Raw genomic sequence first — 26255 nt, 5'->3', positions numbered from 1 at the left:
ATATCATGCAATCAATAAAAGTAGTAAGCCTGCATATCTTTGCTCCATATTTGTGTTTTGCATTCAGTAAATGCAGCAGATGTTGCATCTATTACTGAAATATTGACAGCTTGCATGTAATAAAAATCTATATCATGTAATCAATAAAAGTAGCAAGCCTGATATACATGTCTATAGCTTAATATACATGTCTATAGCTTGCAATCAATAAAAGAAGTAAGCCTGCATGTCTTTGCTCCACATCTGTGTCTTGCATTCAGTGAATGGAGTAAATGTTGCATATATTACTTAGATATTGACAGCTTGCATTCAATAAAAGTCTTTATCATGCAATCAATAAAAGTAGCAAGCCTGCATGTCTTTGCTCCATATCTGTGTTTTACATTGAGTGAATGAAGCCAGCCTGCATACTTGTATATACAGGAATGACTGCTGATCAGGTTGATGTGTAGTCAGTGTTAGCAGAGAGGTTGTGTTGGTTTTCAGTGTCTCTTCTCCCAGTGAGGTTGAATGTAGTGGCTGAGATGTAGTGTAATTTTAGCCTGTCTCAGCCCCCTTCCTCCTCCTCCTCTTCCTCCCCCCTGGCTCTGAGTGGTGGTAGGAGGGGAGGCTTTACCCTCTCTGTCTGCCTTTCTCTCTCTCTCTCTCTCCCTCCTGCCTTCCTCCCCTCCCCCTTTGTACAGTTCACTGAAATGTATGCTGGGAAGCTGAAATAGACACATAGAGAGACTGCAAAAATGGCTGCACCATGAGAAAAAAAACAAAACCCGTCTGCCATCCAGAGACACAGGGGCTGCTCACTGAGCCTTCCAGGGGGCTCGCCTGTTCTCCTGCGGGGGCTGCACGGGAGGCGCCCCGAAACAAACACATTATCTGATTCCTTGCTTCTTATTTGATTGCTGGATCGCAGAGAGAGGAGAACAGAGAAAGGAAGCAAAGAGGCAATTCTCAAAGCAGGAGGGCGAAAGAAAAAAAAAAGAAAAGAAAGATTAAAAAAAAAAAAGATTAATCAAACAAAAATCCGACAAAGAAATTAATGGATAGGAATTATCCGACGGCTGGATTTGGAGATCCTTTGGGGGCTGGTTCAGGATGGAGTTACGAAAGGACGGCCAAAGCAAGGTAGGAGCAATAAAAATAAAATACATAAAAAATAATGTAAATAAGGGGCATCTGGGGGGTTTAATTATTGGAATATAAATTGCACGGTGGGTGGGGGGTGTCGGATTTCTGATGGTGGTCACATCGGGTCAGCTTTGTGCATATTGCATGGATTGCAAACTGCACAGATTTCTGGCCCTGGGTCTGCCAAAGAGAAGGGGGGTGGGGGAGGGAAACCTACAGACAAGGGTGCTGCTAGATCAGCTTCTACAACATCTCTGCTTTTTGACTTGTTCTATATTTTTAGGGTGCACACTGATTGCACCCCAGACATTCCAAGTGCAAACAAGAGGCGCCCTCCCGCATCAAATTCCTTGATGGTTGCAAAAGAGAGAGAGAGAGAGCAAAGAGGGAGGGAGGGAAAAAAAAAAAGAATGAAGCCAGCCCTGTCTGTAACAGGCCTGCAGTCTGCAGCAGGGAGCACGTTGCAAGCAAAAGGGATTTCCTTCCATTTTGCTTCATTCTTTCTGCTTGCTGGGGAAGAGGAGAGAGGGGGGATGGGATAGTGGAAACACACAAAAAAAAGAGGGGTGGGGGGGGGGTCAGATAGGGAAATAAATAGAAAAAATAGAATAGAGTGGCCTTAGATGACTACAGCTTGCAGGGGGAGAGTGATCCTAATTAGCCCCCATTGTCTGTGGGCAGATTTGCATTTTTGTTGGAAATGCTGGTGGTGCTTTTATTGATTAGGAGGAAAAAAAAAAAAAAAAAAAAAAGGGGGGGGGGTGTTAATTTTATTGTGACAGTGATGTGGGGCAGCCATGCATTTTTATGCTGAATGCAAGGTTTGTTTATTTTTGCATATTCAGTGCAAAGGCCAGGTGTTGAGGGGGGTGGGGTTTAAGTGGTCATGCTCCCTCCCCCTTCTAAGTTAGTATTAATTGCAGGAAAAACTCACATGCCCCATGGTTTCCTAACAGACTGCGGAATTGGGTTAGGAGAGGGAAGCTGGCTCTAATGCTCCATCCCTTTTTTTTTTTTTTTTTTTTTTTTTTTTTTTTTGCAAGCTGGAAGCTGATCTGCAAGGGGGGGAGAGGAAAAGATGGAAGACAGGAGAGAAGGGATTGCAGTGAAGGCAATTAGTATCCTGAGATTCTGACAATGGACGCTTGAGCCTGTCTGCTGCTATTTTATTTTAAATAAAAAAAAAAAATTCCTAAATAGGAAATACGATGCATCATGGCTGAGTCTCAAAAAATCCTTTCTTCCTCATTCGGTAGCTGCAAGTTGATTATTATTATTATTTTTATTTTTTTTATAAATATATGGTGAGGCCTAATCTGCATGTGAAACAGTCAAGCGTCAAAGCACTGAATTTGCTGATTGTCCTGTACAACGATTTCATGGAATGGTTACATGTGGAATAGGAAATGACAGCATAAGTACTGGCGTTGGGGAAAATTATATAATTTTATTATTTTTTTTTTTTTTTTTTTTTTCCTGATGCGCCAATAGGGAAGATGTCTCACAGTTGATAATTCAGTAGTATCACACCTCTGGTAATTGACTGTCTGTGTGGCAACTGTACAGTTCTTGTGTGTATTTTATCTATTTTTTTCCCTATGGTTATTGTTACCTATTTTATAAGAAATATAATGTCTGCACTCTGGCAGACCAAAGATGAATTTTTAAAATTTTTTTTGTCCCACTGACTGTGTGGCAACTGTACAGTTCTTGTGTGTATTTTATTTTTATTTTTTTCCCTATGGTTATTGTTACATATTTTATAAGATATATCATGTCTGTACTCTGGCAGACCAAAGATGAATATTTTTTTAATTTTTTTTTTTTTTGTCCCACTGTTATTACAAATTTTTATGAGGTTTATAATGCCTATACCCCAGAGATGGTCTGTAATTTTTTTTTGTATCTTTTGTCACACTATTATTGCTCCCGTTCTACCTTTTTTTGAGGTTTATCATGCTTGAAAGCTGGCAGACCAAGGATGATTTGGTTATTTGTATTTTTTTTTTTACAAACGTTATCAAGGACAGGTGTCTAAAATATTTTATTTGATGGTTATGATTATTATTTTCAGTAATATATTCATTTTTTAATTATTATTTGCAGCAATAATAATTAGTAATCTACAATAAACAAAAACATCTGTGATAAACAATAAATTGATGATTATTATATTATTATTATTCATGCTTTGAGCCACTGTGCTTTTTTTTTTTATAAACGTTATCAAGGACAGGTGTCTAAAATATTTTATTTGATGTTTATGATTATTATTTTCAGTAATATATTCATTTTTTAATTATTATTTGCAGCAATAATAATTAGTAATCTGTAATAAACAATAAATTGATGATTATTATAATATTATTATTATTATTCATGCTTTGGGCCACTGTGCTTTTTTTTATAAACGTTATCAAGGACATGTCTAAAATATTTTATTTGATGTTTATGATTATTATTTTCAGTAATATATTAATTTTTTAATTATTTGCAGCAATAATTAGTAATTTACAATAAACAAACATCTGTAATAAAACAATAAATTTATGATTATTATATTATTATTATTATTATTCATGCTTTGGGCCACTGTGCCTCAGCTCAGACCTAGTACATATTCACTTTAATATCTTAACCCATGCAGACTATGGGAAGGTAAAATAAAAAAATCTAATTTGGTGGTTACCATCATTTTAAAGCCACTGGTGTAACGGATCGGTAGATCCAGAGGTAACAGTTGAAAATCGATGTAAATCCAATTTTTTTTTTACTGAAAACGTAAGCCTGGCCTTGCCTCTTCCCACCGTCTGAGCCTTCCTATTGGTCAGAGAGGTTGTTCATCATGTTAAGCAGTAATAAAGAGGCTTGGGAGACAGGAGGGGGTGGGGTCAGACTTTTTACATTTACAGGAAAAGCTGAGGATTTCGTACCGGGGTTATGTATTTAAAAAAAAAAAAATGCTTAGCCTGAAATTTAGTGATCTGATAGCTGGTGTGAAATGAAGACCTGTATACGTAGCTTTCTTGAGAATCACACTCGTATTAGCTTTTTATTTATTTTTATTTTTTTCTGGAATTCTACAAGTTAGGCCCTATTCATCATGGCATAGACAAATGTGCATTTGTAAGCATTTTATAGGACATTTCTAAATGCATAAGTTGATTTTTTAACATTGTCATTCACATTTTTGCATTTACCTGTGTTTAAAGGAAATATAACTTTTTCTTATCCAGGGTCTGCTTAGAAACTCTAAGCGCCGGTTCACATTGCAGCGACGCTACTTCGCACCGCGACCTCGGAGGTCGCGGTGCGAGCAGCGCGCCGCGACCTCGGAGCAGCCGCCACGGACTTCATAACATTGAAGTCTATGGCGGTCGCCTCCCGGTCGCCCCAAAGAAGCTCCGGACCCTTTTTCTAGGTCGGAGCGACTTGTGTCGCTCCTATTAGAACGGGTCCGCAGCTTCCCTATGGGAGGCGACCTGTGAGGCGACCAGGTCGCCTCACAGGTCGCCCTAGTGTGAACCGGCACTTAATGCAAGTAGACGCATGGGTAAACGTTGCTAAACTGTGTAAAGGCAGTTAGCTTATGGCGCTTTTCCACTGCATGGAACCGAACGGTTCGGCTCGCTTTTGTGCTTTTCCACTGCTGGTACCGCATGGTATGGTGTAGGAATGGTACGGTACGGTGGCGCTTTTCCACTGCATGGAACCGAACGGTACGGCTCTCAAAAACACTACCACCTCGATTGTGGTTCCAAGAGGTACCATACCCGGTACCATATCCCACAATCCTTTGCATTCAGTCACTACTAGCCACTGATTGGTCAGAGAATCACACCCACCCCATTGTTATCCCACCCACTTAACTTTAGTACTACTTTAGTGGAAAAGCAAACCATACCGAACCGTTCCAACACCGTACCATGCGGTACCAGCAGTGGAAAAGCAAACCGGGCAAAGCAGGGCCAAGCAGAGCCGAGCCGGTACTTGCAGTGGAAAAGTGCCATTATAAATCTCAGATAATTTCTCCAGCAATTAAAAAAACCTAAAAGCAAGCATGCCCCAACTCACCCCTTCCTGCACTTCATTGTTGACTCTTCAGGCCAGATTCACATTTGTTGCGCTTTACCGCCAGCTGTTGTAAAGCATTGCACCGCAGCACACCGATATGAACCATCGCAAAATGTGGGCAGCCTACCTAAAGTGAAAATGGCTGCCTTTCCACAACACAAGATATTCTGCAACACATCAGATTGAGCCCTCCATGTGATGCTTGGCATCACTGACCTACTAGTCAAGGTTAAAGGGCAGGGTGTAGAGTTGTGATTTGCAGAATTATTGGGGTTTGCTGGAAGATAACTAGTGATGCATAACCAGTTAAGCCCCAGGGTATTAAATAATAAGTTGAAAATAGTACTATGGACCTTCTAAATCAGGGGTTCTCAACTCCTGTCCTCGGGACCCACTAAGAGCCGGTCCACACTTGCGCGACTTGTCAGCCTGACAAGTCGCGCTCCCTCGCGGTCCATTGACCGCTACAGGACCCGTTCTAATAGGAGCGACACAAGTCGCTCCGACTTAGAAAAAGGGTCCTGTACTACTTCGGGGCGACCTCGGAGCGACTTGCATAGACTTCCATTATGTGAAGTCCCTGCAGGTCGCTCCGAAGTCGTGGTGCATGGGAATGCACAAGTCGCCCCCGAAGTAGTAAGGAGTCGTGTCGCCATAGTGTGAACCGAGCCTTAAGCCCTGTACACACGCACAGATTGTTGGCCGACCGATCGGCCGTCTTTTGTCCAGTGTTGTTTGTTGGTTGAAATGTGCTCTAGACTTGCACTGGACTTTTGTTGGCCAACAAAAACCAACTTCAGAAGTGATGTCATGTGATGGTTGACTTTCCGTGTGTTTTTCTTCTCTGAGCATGCCCAGTCTTGCTCATCTGATTTTTGTCTGCCGAAATCTGTACTGACTGAGGAACAATCAGCCCTTCTGTTGTTGGCCAACAAAAATTTTATAGCATGCACACCAGATTTTTTTCGGCCGAAAAGTCGCAGTTGGTTGTCGGAAGCATCATACTAACAAGCCTACAATCGGACGTTGGCCGACAATTTACGGCCAACAATCTGTGCGTGTGTACAGGGCTTAACAGGCCAGGTTTGCAAGATAACTGAAATACATCACAGGTGATCTAATTTGCTGCTCAGTATTCTAGTTTGCATCTCCCCAAGGTAATACCTATAATCTGGCCTGTTAGTGGGTCCTGAGAACAGGAGTTGAGAACCACTGTTCTAAATCATGGAGAATTTTGAGCTTTTTTTTGGTTGGGTGGAAGCAAATTCTAAAAAGATGAGGTGGGACTCCCATCCATTGAATAGGAAGCAAGGGTGTGATTTTAATCTTTGGCGAGTGATAAAGTGTTTCCATCACATGAACTTTTATCAAACTTGACTCAGTAAGGCACAGGTGTGGCATTGGCTATGTGCAGTTTGTCTGGGTATGCATAGAATATGTACTACTTGTAAGTGGTTTGGGCTGCGTTCCATTGGTGTGCAGTCACCTTCCTATTACGAGGCTTGTTCGGTGATGTTGAATAGAGGCCTGTGGTGTTGAGAGGCCTAAATGCTCTGGATAACATTCCTGAAGGACACTCTGCTAAGCACGGGTGTGCAATAAGCCCTTTGGCTGTGTGCCCCTTTGGAGGTAGGAAGGTTGCCATCGTTATCCTCTTTTTCAAAATGATTGGTTTGCTAAATATGCTGATCCAATTTCTGACTTGCAGGTTTGATAATGATAATCTCTGAAAGGATAAAAGCCAGAGAGAGTCAGGAAATTTATCATTTTCAGAAAAAGGTCCATAATGGCAGCCTCGGCATTTATCTCAAGCTTTTAATGCCCATGTATACAGAACTTTATAGATTGATGAAGTGGATTCTGGGCACATACATGACTTAGCAGAGCAATGTGTGACCTCTATCCAGTTGCCAGAAGATTTTTACATTTTTTTTTTTTTTTTAATAGTCAGTGCATGGGTGCACATGCTGTTGTGGTGTGAGCTGGTTTCATTGCATAGGAGCAACAGCAAAAAGGCTACCGTACATAGGCAGCACCAGTGGTGGAGACTGCCAGTGCTGCTTACACACTTCACACTTCCTCTGAATTATCATAGACTTGCTAGGTCAAGAGAGCCAACCTTGCAAGTTTATTAAGCATTCTGCAGTGCTGGGAAGATTAGCTACACTGAAGGTGGTTGGATCGGATGTGCGTGTCTGACAACCGTCTAATGTCCATGGGCAGCCAAAGAGTATCCTTTTTATTAGACCATACACAATTAGGACCCTTTTTACACTGATATGTTTTAGATGTGCCTTTTGGAGTTTAAAAAGCTGAAGGATAATGCATGAAAAATGTATCCCTTTACATCCTACAGAACTCTTCACACTACAGGTGCACTGCTTTTTGAAAAGTGCTGCATCTTTTGGTGCAGTTTTTTTTTTTTTTTAAAGCATTCCATTATAATTTCATGGGAAGGCCTCAAAAACTTTGAATGGAAAAAAATCATTCTCAAAAGGGCCCTAAGATTTTATTTACTGTATTATTTTTCAGATTTGATCTCGGATAAGCTAAATGTGGCGGTAGCTACATAGTGTGAAGGCCTACCTCATCATTCAGTTAGCAAATTTGTTGATAATTGTTCTAAATCTGATAAAGCCTTGCTGTGTATGGCCAACACAAGCCTCATTTAGATAATTAGGGATGCACCGAAATGAGAATTCTGGCCCGAAACAGAAACCGAAAATTCAGGAAGCCCTTGGCCGAAAACCGAAAATTACTTTTTTCCCCCAAATGATTTTAAAATTGTTTTTTTTTTTTTTTATAATTTCTATCTATTTTCTATCATATCATAGGGACGGAGGAGGACGAGGAAGATCCTCCTCCACTCTGCATGCTGGGTCCTCTTCTCGGCCTCGCTTTCCTCTCAGGACCGTAACGTCACTAGTTTCTAGACGCCAGGCGGCTGCCGATTCTAGCAGCCAGTCTAGCACAGGGCGGGTGAGGAGGTACAAACGGCTGGTCACGCACCATATGGGTTAAAGTGAAAGCTGCTGCTGCGGTGGTGGCGGCCATTAATTTTCGGCATATATGACCCGTTTTTGGCAAAAATGGGATAGGCCCATTTTCGGCCGACAATTTTGGTTGCCGAAATTTCGGTGCAGCCACTACCCGCAATGTTTTTGTCCTGACGCTCCTCTCCTGTGCCACTATCTTTTTAAATTTTTCACTAATGCACAGATGTGCTGAAGGCCTGGCTAGAGCCCTTCCACATGTCTGCCCTTAAATGGGGTATTTCAAGTCATGTGAACACACCCCTGGTATCTGTGCAGGAATCCTTAGTGTGTGCGCAGATGTGCCGCATAAACCTTTCTAAAGATTAGGAAAGATTATCCATTTGTGGAATAGAGAGGAGGGAGAAACCAGGAGTTACAGAAGTAGTTTTAATGGTTGAAGGTCCACTATTGACTTTCCGAGATCACACATATCCATAGCATTTCTCACAACAATTAAGAACTCCCACACTTTGAAGGTAAAAAAAAAAAAAAAAAAAAAAAGAAACATGAATTGCACAATAGAAAATCTCCAACGTAGCTGTGGCCCAAGGCTTCAACGAAGCTGAAACGTTTATTTGTTGAAAGCCAACCAAATGCTGCACACAGGAGACAACATTTATGAGTCATTATATGACGATGGTTGCGAATGCCTGTACAACTGTGCTGTTCAGGAAACCTAGCAAACTGTGACCTTACACGTACTGTGTGGGGATCTGTGAAATATAAATTTATTATATTTACTAAGTATAGGAAGCATTTCAAAAAGTGGAGACGTCTCCTGTGTCAACCATTTAGATTCCCTTAGTTAAAAATATGGTAAATCTGGATATGATGCACAACCTCTTCCATCTTTGCTTTTCGCTTTAAATGCTTTAAATTCTTAGTAAAGAGCCAGTAAGGTATCTGCAAGGGCTGAGGTCTGAAAAGACATGAGGGTTGCCATCTTTTACTGGACATGTGCAGTCAAGCAGCACAAAAGAGTTTGGTGGGAAAGTTGAGAGGCATTGGCACGGCTTATTTTATGCCCCGTACACACGTTCCGATTATCGTATGACAAAACTCGCTTTCGACCTGATCTCACGATAATCTGATCGTTGGTACACAGCTTTCGACAGCCGATCACGACAGTTGGTCCAACAAAATCCGAAGGGACAAACAGGAAAACTTCTGTGGTACGACATCTTCTCGAACGATGATCGTTTCGTCAGTACAGTATTCGTACGCTAAAAGTCGATCGACAAATACCACGCATGATCGGAAACAGTAAAATAATCCGCAGGGGTCAGACGTATATACATCACTTCCGTTACGTAGCTATGAAAAATACACTTGGTCAGTGAATCGTTCGAAGAAAGTCAGATGGTTTGTACGCAGAGTTGCTTTCGATTTTAGTAACATACAACAATTACGAAACTTTAGTCGTACGATTATCGTACGATAATCGAAACGTGTGTACGGGGCATTAAGAGTGGACAAAAGCTTATTTGGATTTCAGGAGCCAGTTTGTCCAATCCAGCAGGATTTTTGTAGGAGCCATCTCCTTTGACAACAAGTCGAAAAAACATGAAAGGATGGCTGGCAGATGCAATTTTAGGGGCGTTGGCTGACTGGGTACTGGGATTTGTCCAGCTTATCTGGTCAATATTAGTTCAGTATCGATCAATTGTGGTCAACGTAATTGATATGGGGGCTTAAAGTTTGACCCCCTGACATTACTAAAGGGCCACATGTAATATCCAGTGCATTTAAAGCTACAGAAAGGAACTTGGGATGGCAGAAGGGCTACAAGGGATACCAGAGAGTGCGGATATACTGTGGATGGCTGTAGGAGTTGTTGGAGACTGGGTCAGACTGGAGGAACATTACATGAGCTTGCTTAAAATTTCTGGTGCCACTTGGTGATATTTCTCTCAGGAAGTTCCCCAATAAAAGTTCAGAGGGGCAAGCTACAAGAAGGGGATGGACAAGACAGCCTAGCGTCCGGCTGCCTGGGTGACCGCGTTGCTCACGCCCTGACCGGTTTCGTCATTCAGAGACTTCAGCAGAAAGCCTAATTGACACTGTCACAGAGGCATGCTTGTGTCGTTTGCCAGAACCCCCTTTCTGCTAGTCTACTCTATGTATTGCCAGTCAGATTTTATTGTCATTCTTACTCCTTCATGTAAGGGCTGTCTTTGGTGTTCCTCTGTACAGTACTGTAATTGCTTGTCTACCACTTATGCCCCTTTCACACACAGTCTGATAAAGGTCTTGCCAGGCACCCTCCAGAAGAAGGAACCAATTGAGTACATCATTGACCCAGACTTGCATACACCCTGTAAGATTATGATTTTAAGCCGTTCGGATGTTATGGCACAGCAGGTCAAACGTTGAATGTGATGTGTGGGCCACAGTAGTCTAATTTTTTACTACTGAGTTGATGAACCATTGGCGCAATGCTACCTAAAGAACATGAGTGTTGGATGCTTTTCTGCCCCCCAAATGCATTGCAAACCTACTTGCTTTATTTTGACCAGATCGATAAGAGTTTCTCAACTAGGGGTTCCTGGAGCATTAAGTAATTTTCTGTCTCTCAGATAAGTTCCCACTGACATCATTAGACCGCAATCACACTGCAGCGGCACGACTTCTGCACTACTTCGGGGGCGACCTGTGAAGTCCCGTGCACCGCGACTTCGGCGCGACTTGCACGGACTTCATATAATGAATGTCTATGCAAGTTTCTCCGAGGTCGCCCCGAAGTAGTACAGGACCCTTTTTCTAAGTCGGAGCGACTTGTGTTGCTGCTATTAGAACGGGTCCTGTAGCACTGCATGGACCACAAAGGACCGCGACTTGTCAGGCTGACAAGTCGCATGACAAGTCGCGGTAGTGTGAACGGAGCCTATCTTTTAAGCCATCGATATGAGGATTATTCTAGCTAATGACCACAATTCTAAGGAGCATTCTTCTCGCTAATCATCACACTAATGTATCATATGAGTTTTAGATATCATCATTATAGCAGGGGTTCCCTGAGACTGGAAAGTTGTTGCAAGGGTTCCTCTGTGTTAAAAAGGTTGAGCAAAGCTGAGTTAGATATACTATAGGGCAAAAACCATCCAAAAAGACACAAAAAAAAAATCAGATTTTACAATGCTATAGCACAGTGTTACTCATCCTTTTTTCAGTTGAGGCACCCTTTAAAATGATGAACAGTCTTGGGGTACCCCCTTCTAAAATGTAAAAAACTATTCTAATACATAATAAATCAACATCCACACATGTAGGACACCCAACGTTAGGTGATTTATTCTTCCGAATCCAATACACTTTTGCACACTGGTACTGACTAGTATTCCAATGATTTTATCCTCCCTCCATCACTCAGCTAATGTGACCCCAATGCTGACAGAGAGGGGCAGGGGAGGGTCATTGGTTGTTAGGACGCCGGCGGCTAGAAGGTCATAATGGTGCCCAATGAAAGCCTTTGGTTTTGTGTAACTAAAGCCTAGTACACACGCAACGAATTTCCGCCGACCGGTCGTCCATCTTTTGTCCAGAGTGGCGTTTTGTTGGTTGGAATGTGCTCTAGACTGCGCACAAATTTTGTTGACCGACAGAATTCTACTTCAGAAGTGATGTCATGTGTTGGGTTGCTTTCTTTGTGTTCTTTCTTCTCTGAGCATGCCCAGACTTGCTCATAGGATTTTTCCCTGTCGAAATCTGTACTGACTGCACGGAAATCGGACGTGTTGACGGAGGACCAAATTTTTATAGCCTGCACACCAGAATTTTTTCGGCCGAAAACTCGGGGTCGGGTGTCGGCAGCATCATACTAACAAGCCGAAAATCGGCAGATCGGTTGTCGGACGAAAATTCCGGCCGAATTTCGACTCGTGTGTACGGGGCTTAAAAGGCAGACTTCAGCCATCTGCTGGCTTTTATACAATTTTGGGGCAATTTTTAGACCTTTTGCCAAGACACCCCTGAAAAAACCTCAAGACACCCCAGTTGAAAAAGGCTGCTATAGCATACACCATATATTAATTGTAAACTGTAGTAGGGAATATGAACACTTAAAGAGGAAGTTAACTCTTCCTTTTTTTTTTTTTTTTCCCCTGCAAAGTAAATGTGAAATGTGCTAGTATGTACTGTTTACTACCACATTATGTGACGCTTACCTGCAATGAAGCCCGCAATGTCCCCACTGCCGGCCGCATCCATCTTCGACTGTCTTCCTTCCGGGTCTGCGGACTCCGGCTGTATTACGCATGCGCGCGGGAGCCGCCGGTCAAGGCACAGGGCTCTGAAGGAACGGCACGGGCGGCCGTTTTTTCAGAGCGCATGCGCCGATGACGTCATCGGCTGCATGCAATGTAAATATCTCCTAGACAGTGCAAGTTTAGGAGATATTTACAGCACCTATAGGTAAGCCTTATTCTAGGCTTACCTATAGGTAAAAGTCATCAAAGTGGGTTTACAACCACTTTAATGAAAAACATTAGTTTTATTTTGTGTTTGGTTCACACCTTTTGCGTTTTTGCTGGCCGCGCTTGAATGAGCTGCTGTGCCTGCATTTCCACAGAAAAAAAGTGCATGCACCTTTTCGATAATGCGGCTGCAGAAAAATCACTTTTTGACCATGCAATTTCCCTGCGAACCGCGATTTTTTTACATGCATGGGGCACCATTCAGGATGAATGGCAACCCCATGCATTTTCACTGCGGGTGGTTGCGGCTGCGGGAATTGCAAAAAAATAGGATGATATACGGACATGCGGAACGCCCGTGTAAATGGGCCCTAAAGAAGTCCATCAGGTTTGTAGTAGATCACCTACCTGGCTTTAGCATAGATTTTGGTTTGAGACCTGCCAAACTGGGGTGACTGGTCCCTTGGCACCTGTGCAGCGGTTTTGTTTTCCTCTCTATTTGCCCACCCTAACCTGCAGGAGGTAGATGGGAAGACGAGCCAATGAGGTACTAGATGTTCTACATGAACTTGCACGTTGCTGGTCCGGGCTTCATGTTTACCCCTAGTGTGTTAGCCATTGACTGGGGGAAATGATTAGTACGGGTCTGCTGCATGGTTAGCTAGGGCTTAGCGCTTTAGAACCAGGCAGATCTCAAACAAGAATTCCAAAGCGAGTGGCTATGTCCTTGTTATTTACTAAGCACCTGACTTGGTTAACCCCTGTATAGCGATTTATAACCATGCTTACTGAAGAACTTCAGCCAAAAATAGCGAGACAAAAATAAATAGCCCATGTAAGCTGCAATATTCATCTTCAGTCCAGAGATTTCCCACAGAGTACTTTTTGTCACCAGATGTCCTCGTCTAATGGCCAGCATTATTTAATCCATTTTCTCTGAGCCCATGTCGAATTGGACACTGAAAGTTGAATCGGCACATTGATAAGCTCATCTCTGTCACTCTGCTCTCTCCTCCTATCAGCATGTTTCTTGCCAGCACATGCAGTGATTGGTTCCCAGTACTGCTTCTTCTCACATTCCAGCTCTGCTGTACAGTGACTGAAGGTGTTGATTCAAGGTCAGATTTAGGTACTTACACGGTAAGGCCCTGTTCACACCTTAGTGTATTAAAACGCCCATCTCTGAAGTCTCAAAACGCCCAACAAGCAAAATCCCATTCATTTCAACGGCCCCTGTTCACATCTGAGCGTTGTTGCCTGAAGCAAAATGCAGGAAGCTCAAAAAAATACATGAGCTTCTTTTTTGGCAGATTACAAGCGTTTTTGTTAGATGTCAATGCCTTCCTCCAAACACCTGCAAAAAACGCCTGCAAAAAGCCCGAAAAAACACCTGAAAACGATACGCTCAGGTGTGAATAGAGCCTTCTAACTTAAAAATACATTGAGGGCCGGCCCGGTTCACACCGGAATACTATGCGGAAAGGCCTGCACCGTGCCATTTCCTGTATTATGCCCCTGCTGCGGGTGCCAGGACCCCAAATGTAGATCACAAACGCAATGCGTTTGCCTGCACCGGATCATATGGTAACCCAGTACCATACGATTTTTGGTGCAGGGGCGTTTTTGAAAAATAGTGCATGCAGTACTTTTTGTGCAATTTGCAGCCCATCCAAATGAATAGGCTGCAAAATTGCATTGTGCTGGAAGGTGGACTGTGTTCCTGTGCGATTGAGGTGTGAACCGACCCTTAATGATGTATTAATGATTAGAGACACATTAATTTGTGTCTTTTTATATATGCCTAGAATTCATCTTTAAAGTACAGTATGTATCCCAATCATAAAAACTTTATTATGTTAATGTTATGTCAAACGTAATTTTAAGAGCCGGTTCACACTGGGGCGACTTGTCAGGGGACCTGGTCGCCTGACAAGTCGCCGTGGGTCACCTGCCATAGATTAGCACAGGACCCGTTCTAATAGGAGCGACACAAGTCGCTCCGACTTAGAAAAAGGGTCCTGAGCTACTTTGGGGCGACCTCGGAGCGACCTGCATTGACTTCAGTGATATGAAGTCCGCGCATGTCGCTCCGAGGTTGCAGTGCGCGCTGTGCACCGCGACTTCACAGGTCGCCCCGGCAAGTCGGGTCGCCCCTATGTGAACCGGCTCTTAGGGCCTCTTGCACACGATACTCCTGTTTGAGCATCTACTTTTTCAGACACTTTTTTGTATGTATTTGCGCGTATATCTTCGTGCAAATTCGTTCGCGCAAAACTTTTTCTCGCGTTCTTATTCAGCACAATTTGTAAATGGATATTTGTGCACATTTGTGTGCATGAGGCGTAAATTACTGACCAAAAATGCATCTTTTTTTTTATTTAGTTTTTACTGAAGAATGCACGGCACTCACTTACACGCCAGTGTGCATAGGCATATTACAATTAATGGGCTGTATTTTAGCTCAGTAAAAAAGCTGTACTGAGCTTTTCCAAGAGGCCTTAATCTGCAACTTTGTATTAAAATAATACCTGGTGACCCTGTCATGATGATCCTTATTCATATACTTCCTGGTATAGGGTGACAACACTACACCGATGTCTCCCGGTTACTCTCCAATGTTGTTAAATAGGCTTCCAGTAGAGACTAATGCTGGCCATACACTAGCCGAAAAATCGTTGGAAAATCTGTCATTTGGTCCGTTCGTTAGTTTTTCGTCCAGTTAATGGGCACAGATAGAAAATTGGTTTTAATTTTTGCAGAGCTGAAAATCAAAGGAACCGTTTGGAAAATTCTGCCGAAGGAACGATAAATTGAAAGGTTAATGTGTTTCTCGCCCAAACTGTTTGCACTAGGTATATGAGACAAACTGAACGACAAACGGATTCATCTATGTCTGTTGAATGATTTATCGTTGGAAATCCGGTCATTACATGATGGCACAATCGTCTGCTCTCACGGGCGAGTGTTCGTTTTTCAAAAATGAGTTTGAACGATTTTTCGTATAGTGTATTAAATAATTGTGCTATGATTTTAATTTATCAGCGCTGTATTTTATATATATATATATATTGATTTCACAAAATGTAATTTTGTTATTGCTGGCTGCTGTGTACTAAGGGTTGGCGCATATACTACTGTCACTTAGATTGTAAGCTCTAACGAGCAGGGCCCTCTGATTTCTACTGTATTAAAGTGTATTGTATTTGTACTATATACCATCAAGTTGTAAAGCGCTGCGTAAAGTGTCGGCGCTATATAAATCCTATATAATAATAATAATCTTTGTATAGTGTATGGCCAGCATAAGAGTGGCCGTTTAACACTCCTTATGCAAGCGTGGTCTACTGTTGTCACCACCGGGAACCCTAGCCTGAGAGTTGCCATGCAGCCATTGCTTACTGTATATAGGACACATGTGTCAAACACAAGGCCCGTAGGCCAAATCCGGCCCTCCAGGATATTTTATGTGGCCCTCGCACCTCTCCTGCAGCTGCAAGAGAGCTCCAGTCCTCCTCTGGTCCTCCTCCAAAACCTGTACTTTCTGCTTTCCAGCAATGCCTCCAGCTTCTTCCCATCAGCAGCACAAGGTAAGGGGGGTGCACTGTGATGTAAGAGAGGGTAGGGTGTTCAACCTCTGATGGTGAAGAGGCTCTTGATGTCTTATGTAAGGGTAGGGGATGTTCTGGACATCTAGTCTTACAGATACAAATGGCCCTTTTGAGGGCAATAATAATGCTGATGCGGCCCGCAATTAAATTGAGTTTGACACCCCTGATATAGGAAGTGGCTATAGAAGATCAGCAGCATTGAGATGCAACAAAGAATTCAAAGGTAAAAAAAAAAAAAAATTAGTATTAAAATCAATTTTGTAGCAACTGTCATTCATTTTGGGGTTTACGTCTACTTTAAGACCGCATTCACACTAGTCTGACTTGGACCGCAACTTGTCAGCCTGACAAGTCGAGCACCGTCACGCTCCCATTGTGCGGTACAGGAGCCGTTCTAATAGGAGCGACACAAGTCGCTCCGACTTAAAAAAAGGGTCCTGTACTACTTCGGGGCGACCTCGGAGCGACTTGCATAGACAATTATTATATGAAGTCCTTGCAAGTCGCGCTGCACGCGACTTCACAGGTCGCCCCCTAAGTCGGAGCGACGTAGTGTGAACCAGCACTTATGCAGCTGGTTTTATATGTGGAAGTGTGTAAAGGCTCATTTAGACCAGGTCTGTTAAGCAGTTTTGATTTGCATTGATCAACGCAGGCTTAACGCAAGGACACATTCAAAACCATTATTTTCTATGTGACCCATTCACACCCTACAGATAATCTGAGCTGCAAGAAAATGCAGCACACAAACCCACATCAACACAACACTGAGTGCCGGTTCACACTCTTGCGGCTGCGGCGATCGCATGTAATATCGGAGCGCACTGCTCCTTCATTACATGCGATTGGCTGTGCGGTGCGAATTCAGCCATACACTTTGTATGGCTAAATTTGCACCGCACCCGCAGCAAAGACGCACATGACCCTTTTTTTCAGCCGCATCAGGATCGGATCGCACAGTGGTTCACACTTGTGCGAACTGTAAAGATCGCACTGCGATATGCGATCAAACTGGGGGTGTCGTTAACATTTCATTGACACCCCCAGCGTATCGCATATGGCAGTGTGAACTGCTAAGGGTGCGTTTGCGATGCGGGAACAGGCTGCGAATTCGCAGCCTTCCCGCATCGCAGAAGTGTGACCAGGCACTCAAAAACGCACATCAACACAATGCTCCTATCATGATGATAATAATAATAAAAAATAAAAAAAAAAAGTTCAAATTTTGTCCCTGATATAACCTGTACAGAAAAAAAACAAACCTTCAATACACAGTAAAATGCAACAGAACACATTAAGAAACCAATGTCAATGTGCATGGGATTTCTTGCATTTTTATGGGTGATGGGTGAATGGGTACTAACATTTTGGCATTTAGTGTTCCCTAAAGTCCAGGCTCACACACCAGTGTATGTGTCTTGGCTGCACCTACTAGTGACGCTTATGACGAGCGATCTGTATAATGTGACCTTGTCTTCCTGACAATGTCAGGTTCCTGGGGAGGGCTGACAGAGCTGGTTACAGAGGCCAGGAAACCATACATTTGGCTGTATGTGGTTATGTGCTGTAGTGATAATGGAAAGGAAGGCTTTGTGGTTGTTTGAAAAGCTAGCAGCCAGTACAGTTATATTTCCATTGTTTTTATAATGCGTAAAAATCTGTTTCAAACTGAGGTTTTTATACAGGCGATCTGTGCAGCTTGGGTGCTCTTCTAGAACAATTGTCTTCTTGGCGGTCATGTATGGTAGAAGTGAGATTACCACAATTTTTAGTGATCCCATATTGTGAGTAATATTCTCGTTTGAATTATATACTTACCGGTATGTCTATTTTAATGTAAACCAACCAGGCATTTCTGGCCCCCATTCAGGCTTGAATGTGATTATAGCCAGGTGATTTTTTTTTTTGTGTGTAATTTGTTGCACAAAATCACATATTTTTTACCTCAAACCAAACAGGAGGGCCTAAAAACCATGGTTTTTGAAGTTGTTCTGAAAACAAAAATTTTCAACCAAATTTCGACTGGTGTATGGCCAGCTTGGTGACTGAAGTTTTGGTATGGCAATTTTGGTCTAGCTTGGATCAATTTAAAGCGGAGTTCCGGCCTCAAATACCTTTTTTAACTAAAAATACCCCTATAATACTAATCCATCGCCCTTTACAGAACCGCTATTCTCATACTTACAAGGTGTACGGTATTGGATTTTAGTCAAAATCTTACTTTTAAAAATGCTGTCTGGGCGCGGCCATCTTGGATGTGGGCATCTGAAGCCGCAGTGTAATCTGCTGTGTCCTTCTTCCTGATTCCAGGGAGTGTTCCGGGAGTTCTTCCTGATTCCAGCCTCCTGGGAGTGATGACAAACAGCTCCCAGGATGCAATGCAAAGGAGGAAGTGATGTCGGTGGCCGTGGCCACAGAGGGGGGGAGAAGGAGGAAGTACAATAAAAAATGCCCTGAAAATATGGTAAGGGACCCCCGAAAAAAAATTGAAAATGCCCAATTGTTGATCAGCATAGCGAACAGGAATCACTAAAGTTGCAAAATAGGCCGGAACTCTGCTTATTAAGTATGTATGTGTCATACCTACAGGGTCTGTGTGGAAGATGGAGCTCATTGTAATAGGCACCACTAGCTAGCTTTGAGGTGAAGTTCAGGAATCACTTCCTCCATCTCATCCAGTGAGTGAATACTTTGTAATTATTGAGAAAATTTAAGGTGTTAGTTCATTTATTTATTTATTTTAATGGCACCTGTGCTGAGCAGATAACCTTCAGACCCGGTTCACACTACTCCGACTTGGGACGCGACTCATGCGACCTCAAGTCACCCCAAGTCGCTTGTCATTACAAATTCAATGTAAATGAATGAGAGCCGTCTTAATATGCACTACTGAAGTCGCTCCGACTTCAGAAAAGGTTCCTGTACTACTTCAAGGCGACCTCTATCCGACTTGTACACATGGACTTCAATGGGAGTCGCCTCTAAGTCGGATCCTTATCTATTTTCAAGCGACTGTGATCAGACTTTCCAGGAAGAAGAAAAAGATTACTGAGGCATTCCCCACAGACAGTCGCCTATCATTTAAGTCTCTTCAAAGTCACGCTAAAGTCGCGCTAAAAGGTCGCTCCTTCATGGGGCGACTTTCTGGTCGTGGTAGTGTGAACCGGCTCTGTGTCAGTAGATGTTAGAGCAGCCACTCAACATGGGTCCCAAAATCTAGTAGCAATCAGAGTAGTATTGGATTCCACAGGTATGGAACATTCATACTATGGTCACTTTTTTTCAGGGCTTTAGCAAAAATATCTAATGTGATCCAGAAGAACTGATCTTTGTAGGCTGAATAAGCCCTGGTTTACACTGCCAAGTCTTCCGCTTCGACATGCCGGCAAGACTTTATTGCGGCTCGCATATCACTTCTTTAACAGAAATCAATGCAAGGCGTATTGAAGTTGGACCAAAAGTAGTGCAGGAACCTTTTTTCTTTCTAAGTCGGAGCGACTCAAGTCGCTCCTATTAGAACGGTTGCCTTGCCGCTATGGGTCACAATTTTTTTATGCAACTTTGAACTCTCAAGTGGCAGCAGTGTGAATGGCAGTCATAGGGCTGAATGGCAATGTGACCTAATTGCAGTGAGGACAGCCAACTTGATCTTTACTAATACTCTTGCCTTGTTGGTCAGTGTAAGAGGGAAATGGGTTCTTAACTGCTCAAGGAACCCCTAGCCACCTCAGAAGTAACCCTGGTTGGGATGGTCTGATTTTGGCTACATCTACACTACAGCGTTCTCTGAAAACGCTCTATGGAGGATGGCTAAGCTAGATCTGCCATGCAATCAGGAGGCAACTCTTTATTTGGACAAATGCTCCAAGATGAAAAGCCAAGCATTTGACTCTTGGTTGTTGCGTGATCCTATTGACTTGAATGGGTGAATTAAATTTGAAAAGTGGTGCCACCTCAAGAAGCTTTGCATTCAGCCAATGCAGAGCAAAATATGTACAACACCCTCTGGCTTTATGTTAGGTTTAAGGTTGGCTGTTGGGGGGGGGGGGGGGGGTTGTAAAACCATAGCTAATCTAGCTGTTTTTATTGCCCCTTGGCCACTCGTGTGAAAGGGGGCCTTAGCGTGTGGAGATCCACTGTTGGTTGGGGTGAGGGGCTGCACTGTGCCTATGGGGTAGCAGGAATGGAGAGGGAGTGGGGTAAGTGGGTGTTGTCAGAGAAGGGGGAGGGGGTATTTTTTAAAGTGTCACTTATTTTTTGCACTTTTACCCTAATTTATTGCTGGTAATGATAACCTTTATTTTAAGTTATTATATCTAAACTACCTGGTGTTCTGGCTGCTGACATTGGCCTGTTTCAGAATGAAGGATTTACAACTACTTTAACTTCTCCTTTGATGTCACCTGACATTTTGCATGCTTGTCATACCATAGTGTTCTATTATTGTCTTACATATATCATACACATTTGTAGGTTGTCCCACCCTGCTCAGCAACTGCTATGAGGACGTACATACAAAGAGTACATTGTTTTCACCCAGAATTGTGTGGAAGAGACCTGTGCTAAGAGAGATGGGAACAGCTGGCCACACTCATTGCAATCTGATTTTGCAATCACCTGTACGCCCACCATACATGTTGCAGTCTCCTTAAGGCCCCGTTCACACTGGGGCGACGCTACTTGCCGGGGCGACCTCATAGGTCGCGGCGCGCTGCTTGCACCGCGACCTCGGAGCGGCCGGCACGGACTTCATAACATTGAAGTCTATGCAGGTCGCTCCGGGTCGCCCCAAAGAAGCTCCGGACCCTTTTTCTAAGTCGGAGCGACTTGTGTCGCTCCTATTAGAACGGGTCCGCAGCTTCTCTATGGAAGGCGACCTACGGCGACCTGTCAGGCGACCAGGTCGCCTGACAGGTCGCCCCAGTGTGAACGGGGACTAAAGCTCACCCCAGACATTATGATCTGATTGTACATTATCTTTATTATCTTCAAACAACTATGTAGTGCCTGACTGGATACACATTGGATAGATTAGGAAGGTCCTCCTGTTGCATAGATTTGGTAAATCTAAAGTTGATTGTGTAGAGATTGTACAGTCTGATTGCAAGGTGTATTGTGGCCTTTGATTTTCTCAAAGCTGTGAGAACCTACTTAAAGTGGAACATTACCTAAAATTGGGAGTTCAGCTCATCCTCCTCCTCGCTTCCTTTTGTACCAATAATGGAAAGATTCTGGGAGTGGGTACCTTTTTTCTGGCAGGTACCTGCTCCCACTTCAGCTCCTCGAGCAGAGCTGTAGTTTGGCACTTCTGAGGACTTCTATGGCAAAGCCCTGTGGGTGAGGTGAAACGCGTCTGTGACGTTTTCTGGGAGGAGTGAGGCTAAAGCTGCTTTTACTCTTCTTTACACCCGGATGGTTCCTATGAACTGTGGCCTTCCATCTTCCCTCTGTGTGTGTGTGTATGAATATAAAGTAGGGATAGACCGATTTATCGGCAAGGCCAATATGCACTTTCCCAGATATATCGGTATCGGCCCGGAACTGCCGGATATTGCCGATATTTTTGTGATGTCATTCTGCCTTCTTAGGCCGCCTCCCTCACCTTGGACAGCCTGGTCTGGAGTCAGGACTAGTCTCGTGGGAGTATATCACAGCCATACACCCACCCACAGCAGCCCGGTGCCAGCCAGCCACCCACATACACAGGCACTGTACCAGCCAGCCAGCCACCCACAGGCACTGTACCAGCCAGCCAGCCACCCACAGGCACTGTACCAGCCACCCACAGGCACTGTACCAGCCAGCCAGTCACCCACAGGCACTGTACCAGCCAGCCAGCCACCCACAGGCACTGTACCAGCCAGCCACCCGCAGGCCCTGTACCAGCCACCCACCACAGGGTGCCAGACAGCCAGCGACCCACAGGCCCTGTACCAGCCAACCACAGGCACTGTACCAGCCACCCACCACAGGGTGCCAGCCAGCCACCCACCACAGGGTGCCAGCAAGCCAGCCATTAAGCATTAAACAAAAATTAACATGGCCCTGTACCAGATTTGTGTAAAAATTTGTCTTTATTTTTCAAAACATTAAATGTACCAAATATCGGCCCATATCGATACGTTGTGACCAAAAATCTGTATCGGCCCTGGAAAAAAACGGTCTATCCCTAATATAAAGAGCCAGGCCTTATAATCAATGTGTATCACAGGACGACTGTATGGAGCGGCACACAAATGGCTCGTTTCCACTGAGCGGTACGGTACGGTTCGGTACGATACACTATTTTTGCCGTTTTCATTGTGAATGGTACCCTAATTCCGAACCGTTCCGTACCACTTTTTTGGGACCCTTTCATTGGGGTACCAAGCACATTAGTACCGTACCAATAGGGTGGAGCTACACTCTGCAGAACTTTGATTGGTTGACAGAGAATCGTCTATCACAGCTTTCCTGCTACACCACGCATATCATAAAAGGGCAGTTGGCAGTTACTATTGGCAGTGGAAACGCAAGGTGTACCGTTCTGAACCGAACCATACCGTACCACTCAGTGGAAACGAGGCATAAGTCTATATGGTCTATTTTGGTCAGCAGCTCTGTAGTTGCTGATTTTTTAATTTTTTGACGAATGACTGGAGATCCTCTTTTATTATCCAATCAGTTTATATGCAATTATTCAGACCCTTGTACATCATGGTTGTTGTTGGATCTATAGGCAATTGTACAGATAGATTGTAATGCCTGAGGAGCTTTAGATTTACCAAAGATTCAGTGAAAAGGCCTACTTAATTGGATAGACGTTGAATGGATTGATTAGGTTCTCCCTCACACTATGAGCTGTTGATAAATCTAAAGCTGGCCATACACAATTCCACAAAATACAAATTGTACAATCCTCTTTAGAGCGACCAAAACTGTGTAATAGTCAGGCAGGCTTTTGTACTACGTAATTGATGGTAGATCGAAAAGGCTATTGTACAATCAGATTGTATAATGCATGACTTTTTTTTATATTTTTTCCTAGCACAGGTTAGAATTTGGAAGCTAGCACCTGATTAGTTGCTATGCATTCTAGCTTTAGTTGTTTGGTTGACGTGCCGATGTTTATTTTCAGTGTTTGTTATTTTTACACTTCCGTATTATAACAGGTGAATACGATCCGAGCCAGGAACTCCTATGACTGCTCGAAGGGTTTGTTTATTTTCCAGGCAGCCATTGCTGCCCCTCTGAAAAGCGATCTGCGAAATGCCACACCTGTTTAACCCCTGAAATGGTTGTTCTTGCTATGTATTTTCACAGTGCAAGTCTATGAAGCTGCTAATTTTTTGAAGATAATGGGCTAATAAATTATCTATAGGTGAAGAAATAAAGTGGAAAATATACCGATCATCACGTGCTGAACTAGATTTCCCCCTATCCATGCCAACCCGTGCAGATGGACAAACATATATTCTGCTGGCTATCAAAATACAAGAACAGTGACTGCCTCTGAATGGATGCCGACAAGGGTCACCTAGTGCCCGAATTTTGCTCATTCTTGAGAAACCGTTGGAAATTCTCTACATGTATGGCCAGTTTGGGCTGAAGTATGGGGTTTGAGGTTTTTGCACATTTATACTTACCTAGGTGGATGCAGCATCTGTCCCCCGGCGCCTCTACACAGAGAACTGAGCGATTAAACACTGCCAATCGCTCGGTTCTGACAGCTCCCTGAGCAGAGAGCTGCTGAATGTCAGTCACAGCTCTCTGCTCTGCCCCTCCTCGCTCACTGGAGCGCTAACCTGTGGAGGGGCGAAGAGCGAGCGGCTCGCTGAGAGGCTGAGCCGGGTGTTAGTCCAGGAACCTGGCAGATCCCGACTCCGTGGTCATGATGACGTGGTGCCCAGGCCGACTTCTGTGACGTCAGCATGGAGCAGACGTCTGCCCGCTCTCTGCTGAAAATGGGTCACAGGAGTGCAGAACGAACTGCACTCCTGTGATCCATAGGAGATGTACAGCTAAACAAACTTTGGCTGTACATCTCCTTTAGTGCCGATTCACATTGGTGCAAATCCACTGTGAGTTCCCTCCATTGCACCTGACTCGCAAGCAGTTCACGCTGCCGTATGCGAAATGCTGGGAGTGTCAATACAAAGTTAACGACACTCCCAGATTAGTTTGCATATTGCAGTGCGAACTGTCAGTTTGGACACTAATCGGATTGCATAGGTGTGAACACCCATGCGATCCGATTCTGGTGCTCACCAAAAAGAGTCCGGTGCGACATTGATCTGAATGCGATGCAAATTCAGCCTTGCAATCTGTATGGCTGAATTCGCATTGCACAGCAGTGCGGTGCGAATGACATGCGATGTCTGACATTGCATATTTGTGAACCAGCACTTAAGTGCCGGCTCACACTGAAGCGGCACGACTTTGGGGGCAACCTGTGAAGTCGCGTGCACCGCGACTTCGGCACGACTTGCACGGACTTCATAAAATGAATGTCTATGCAAGTCGCTCCAGGTCGCCCCGAAGTAGTACAGGAACCTTTTTCTAAGTCGGAGCGACTTGTGTCGCTCCTATTAGAACGGTTCCTGTAGCAGTCAATGGACCGCGACGGTGTGTGACTTGTCAGGCTGACCAAGTCGCCTGACAAGTCGTACTAGTTTGAATGGACACTAAGGGCCTGTTTAAGATGCTTCTGGGATTATTCAGAATTCACTGACCGGTGCAATTGAGCTGCAGTTGACTTCTTCTTTCTGTCCTGCTTCAAGAGGGTTTACATTCCTATAGATTTGTATGGAAATGCAAAACCTATTTGAAGCCAGAAAAAATCCATTGACCAGGACCCTGATTGTCATACACAGTGCTTGTATTCCTTTTTATTCTTCAGAATTATTTGGATCAATGGCAGTTGAAATCTGCACATTTAATGTGGAGTTAATCCTCCGCATAAAAAACTGGCCCCTAGGAGCTTAATGCCATGGCATAATGTACCAGAATGCACTGCATATTCGCTCTTTATGGCATACTTACCTGACATGTGATCCCATCAAACGCTGCTGTGTCAGCACTCTCACCTATAGCCCTCCATCTTTTTCCGGTCGTCCTTCCAGGTTCACACTCTTCGCTTACCTGACTGGTTAGGCCCCTATGATGTCCCTCCAATGTATGCACGCAGAAGTGCATTGTGGTATTTGTACACGCCTGCTCACTGTCTGTTTTTTAACCCAATAAATGCTAGACTACCGCATCGCAACAGAGTGCGTTATGCATGGTTGGGGGGGCAGTTGCAGTGCTGCCCCTGATTCCATTGAATGTGTCAATGAGCACAACCGAGTGTAAAATTCCTGCCGCAGAATGTGTAAATCCCCGGCTACTGCCTTCCCAAAGTGGGAGCAGTTGGGGGGCAGTGAAACTGCAAGTGTAAGTAAGGATTCAAGCAGAACTAAACCCCCTGTTTCCCAAAATATTAAGACCCCATTCACATCTGGCGATTTGGGATCATGGGCAGGATCACTATGCCACAATTTAATTTTTTTCACCCTAAAAGGGTGTATATTGAATAGCGGAATAGACTAGGCCCCAATTGCAATTTTTTGTACCCTAAAGGCAGGATGAGGAAGAGGAGTTCGGAACAGGAGGCAAACTGAAGCGCCCTGCAATCCTCGGCGGTGGAAGATGCGCCCAAAAAATTTGAAAGGTGTATCTCACACGTACCGATACAGACTATGCCGCAATTTAATAGTGGCAAAATGCACCACGTCAATGGGACCCTAACACATGGTGCATTTCCCCACTATTGCATTTCCCCACTATTGCGATAGCCTGCGCTTGAGGTGCCATTAAAAATGAATTGCGCAGCAATCGTGGCAAACTGCATTGGGCAAAGCTTGTCACAGAACAAGGAGCAGGAGCTACTTTTGGGGCACAAGCTTCTTCATGCGATATATGGAGCAACAATCACGGCAAAACCGCACAGCATTAGAGGTGCAATTAAAAATGAATAGCACCGA

The 26255-nt window shown here is 43.9% G+C and overlaps 1 protein-coding gene across 1 annotated transcript in view; it reads left to right on the top strand.

Annotated features, from left to right (window-relative positions):
- The first annotated feature begins 673 nt into the window (after positions 1 to 673).
- The window catches only part of PRR12 (proline rich 12), a 196941-nt gene continuing 171359 nt past the window's right edge, over positions 674 to 26255 (top strand). The window contains exon 1 of the mRNA XM_082273219.1: positions 674 to 1122. Coding sequence (XP_082129345.1) covers positions 1037 to 1122 — 86 coding nt within the window. The 5' untranslated portion in view covers positions 674 to 1036. The remainder of the gene's footprint in view (positions 1123 to 26255) is intronic.

This window comes from Pelophylax lessonae (assembly GCF_965119305.1).
Source record: "Pelophylax lessonae genome assembly, chromosome: 12".
Classification (NCBI taxonomy): Eukaryota; Metazoa; Chordata; class Amphibia; order Anura; family Ranidae; genus Pelophylax; species Pelophylax lessonae.
This window is presented reverse-complemented; position numbering and strand designations above follow the sequence as displayed.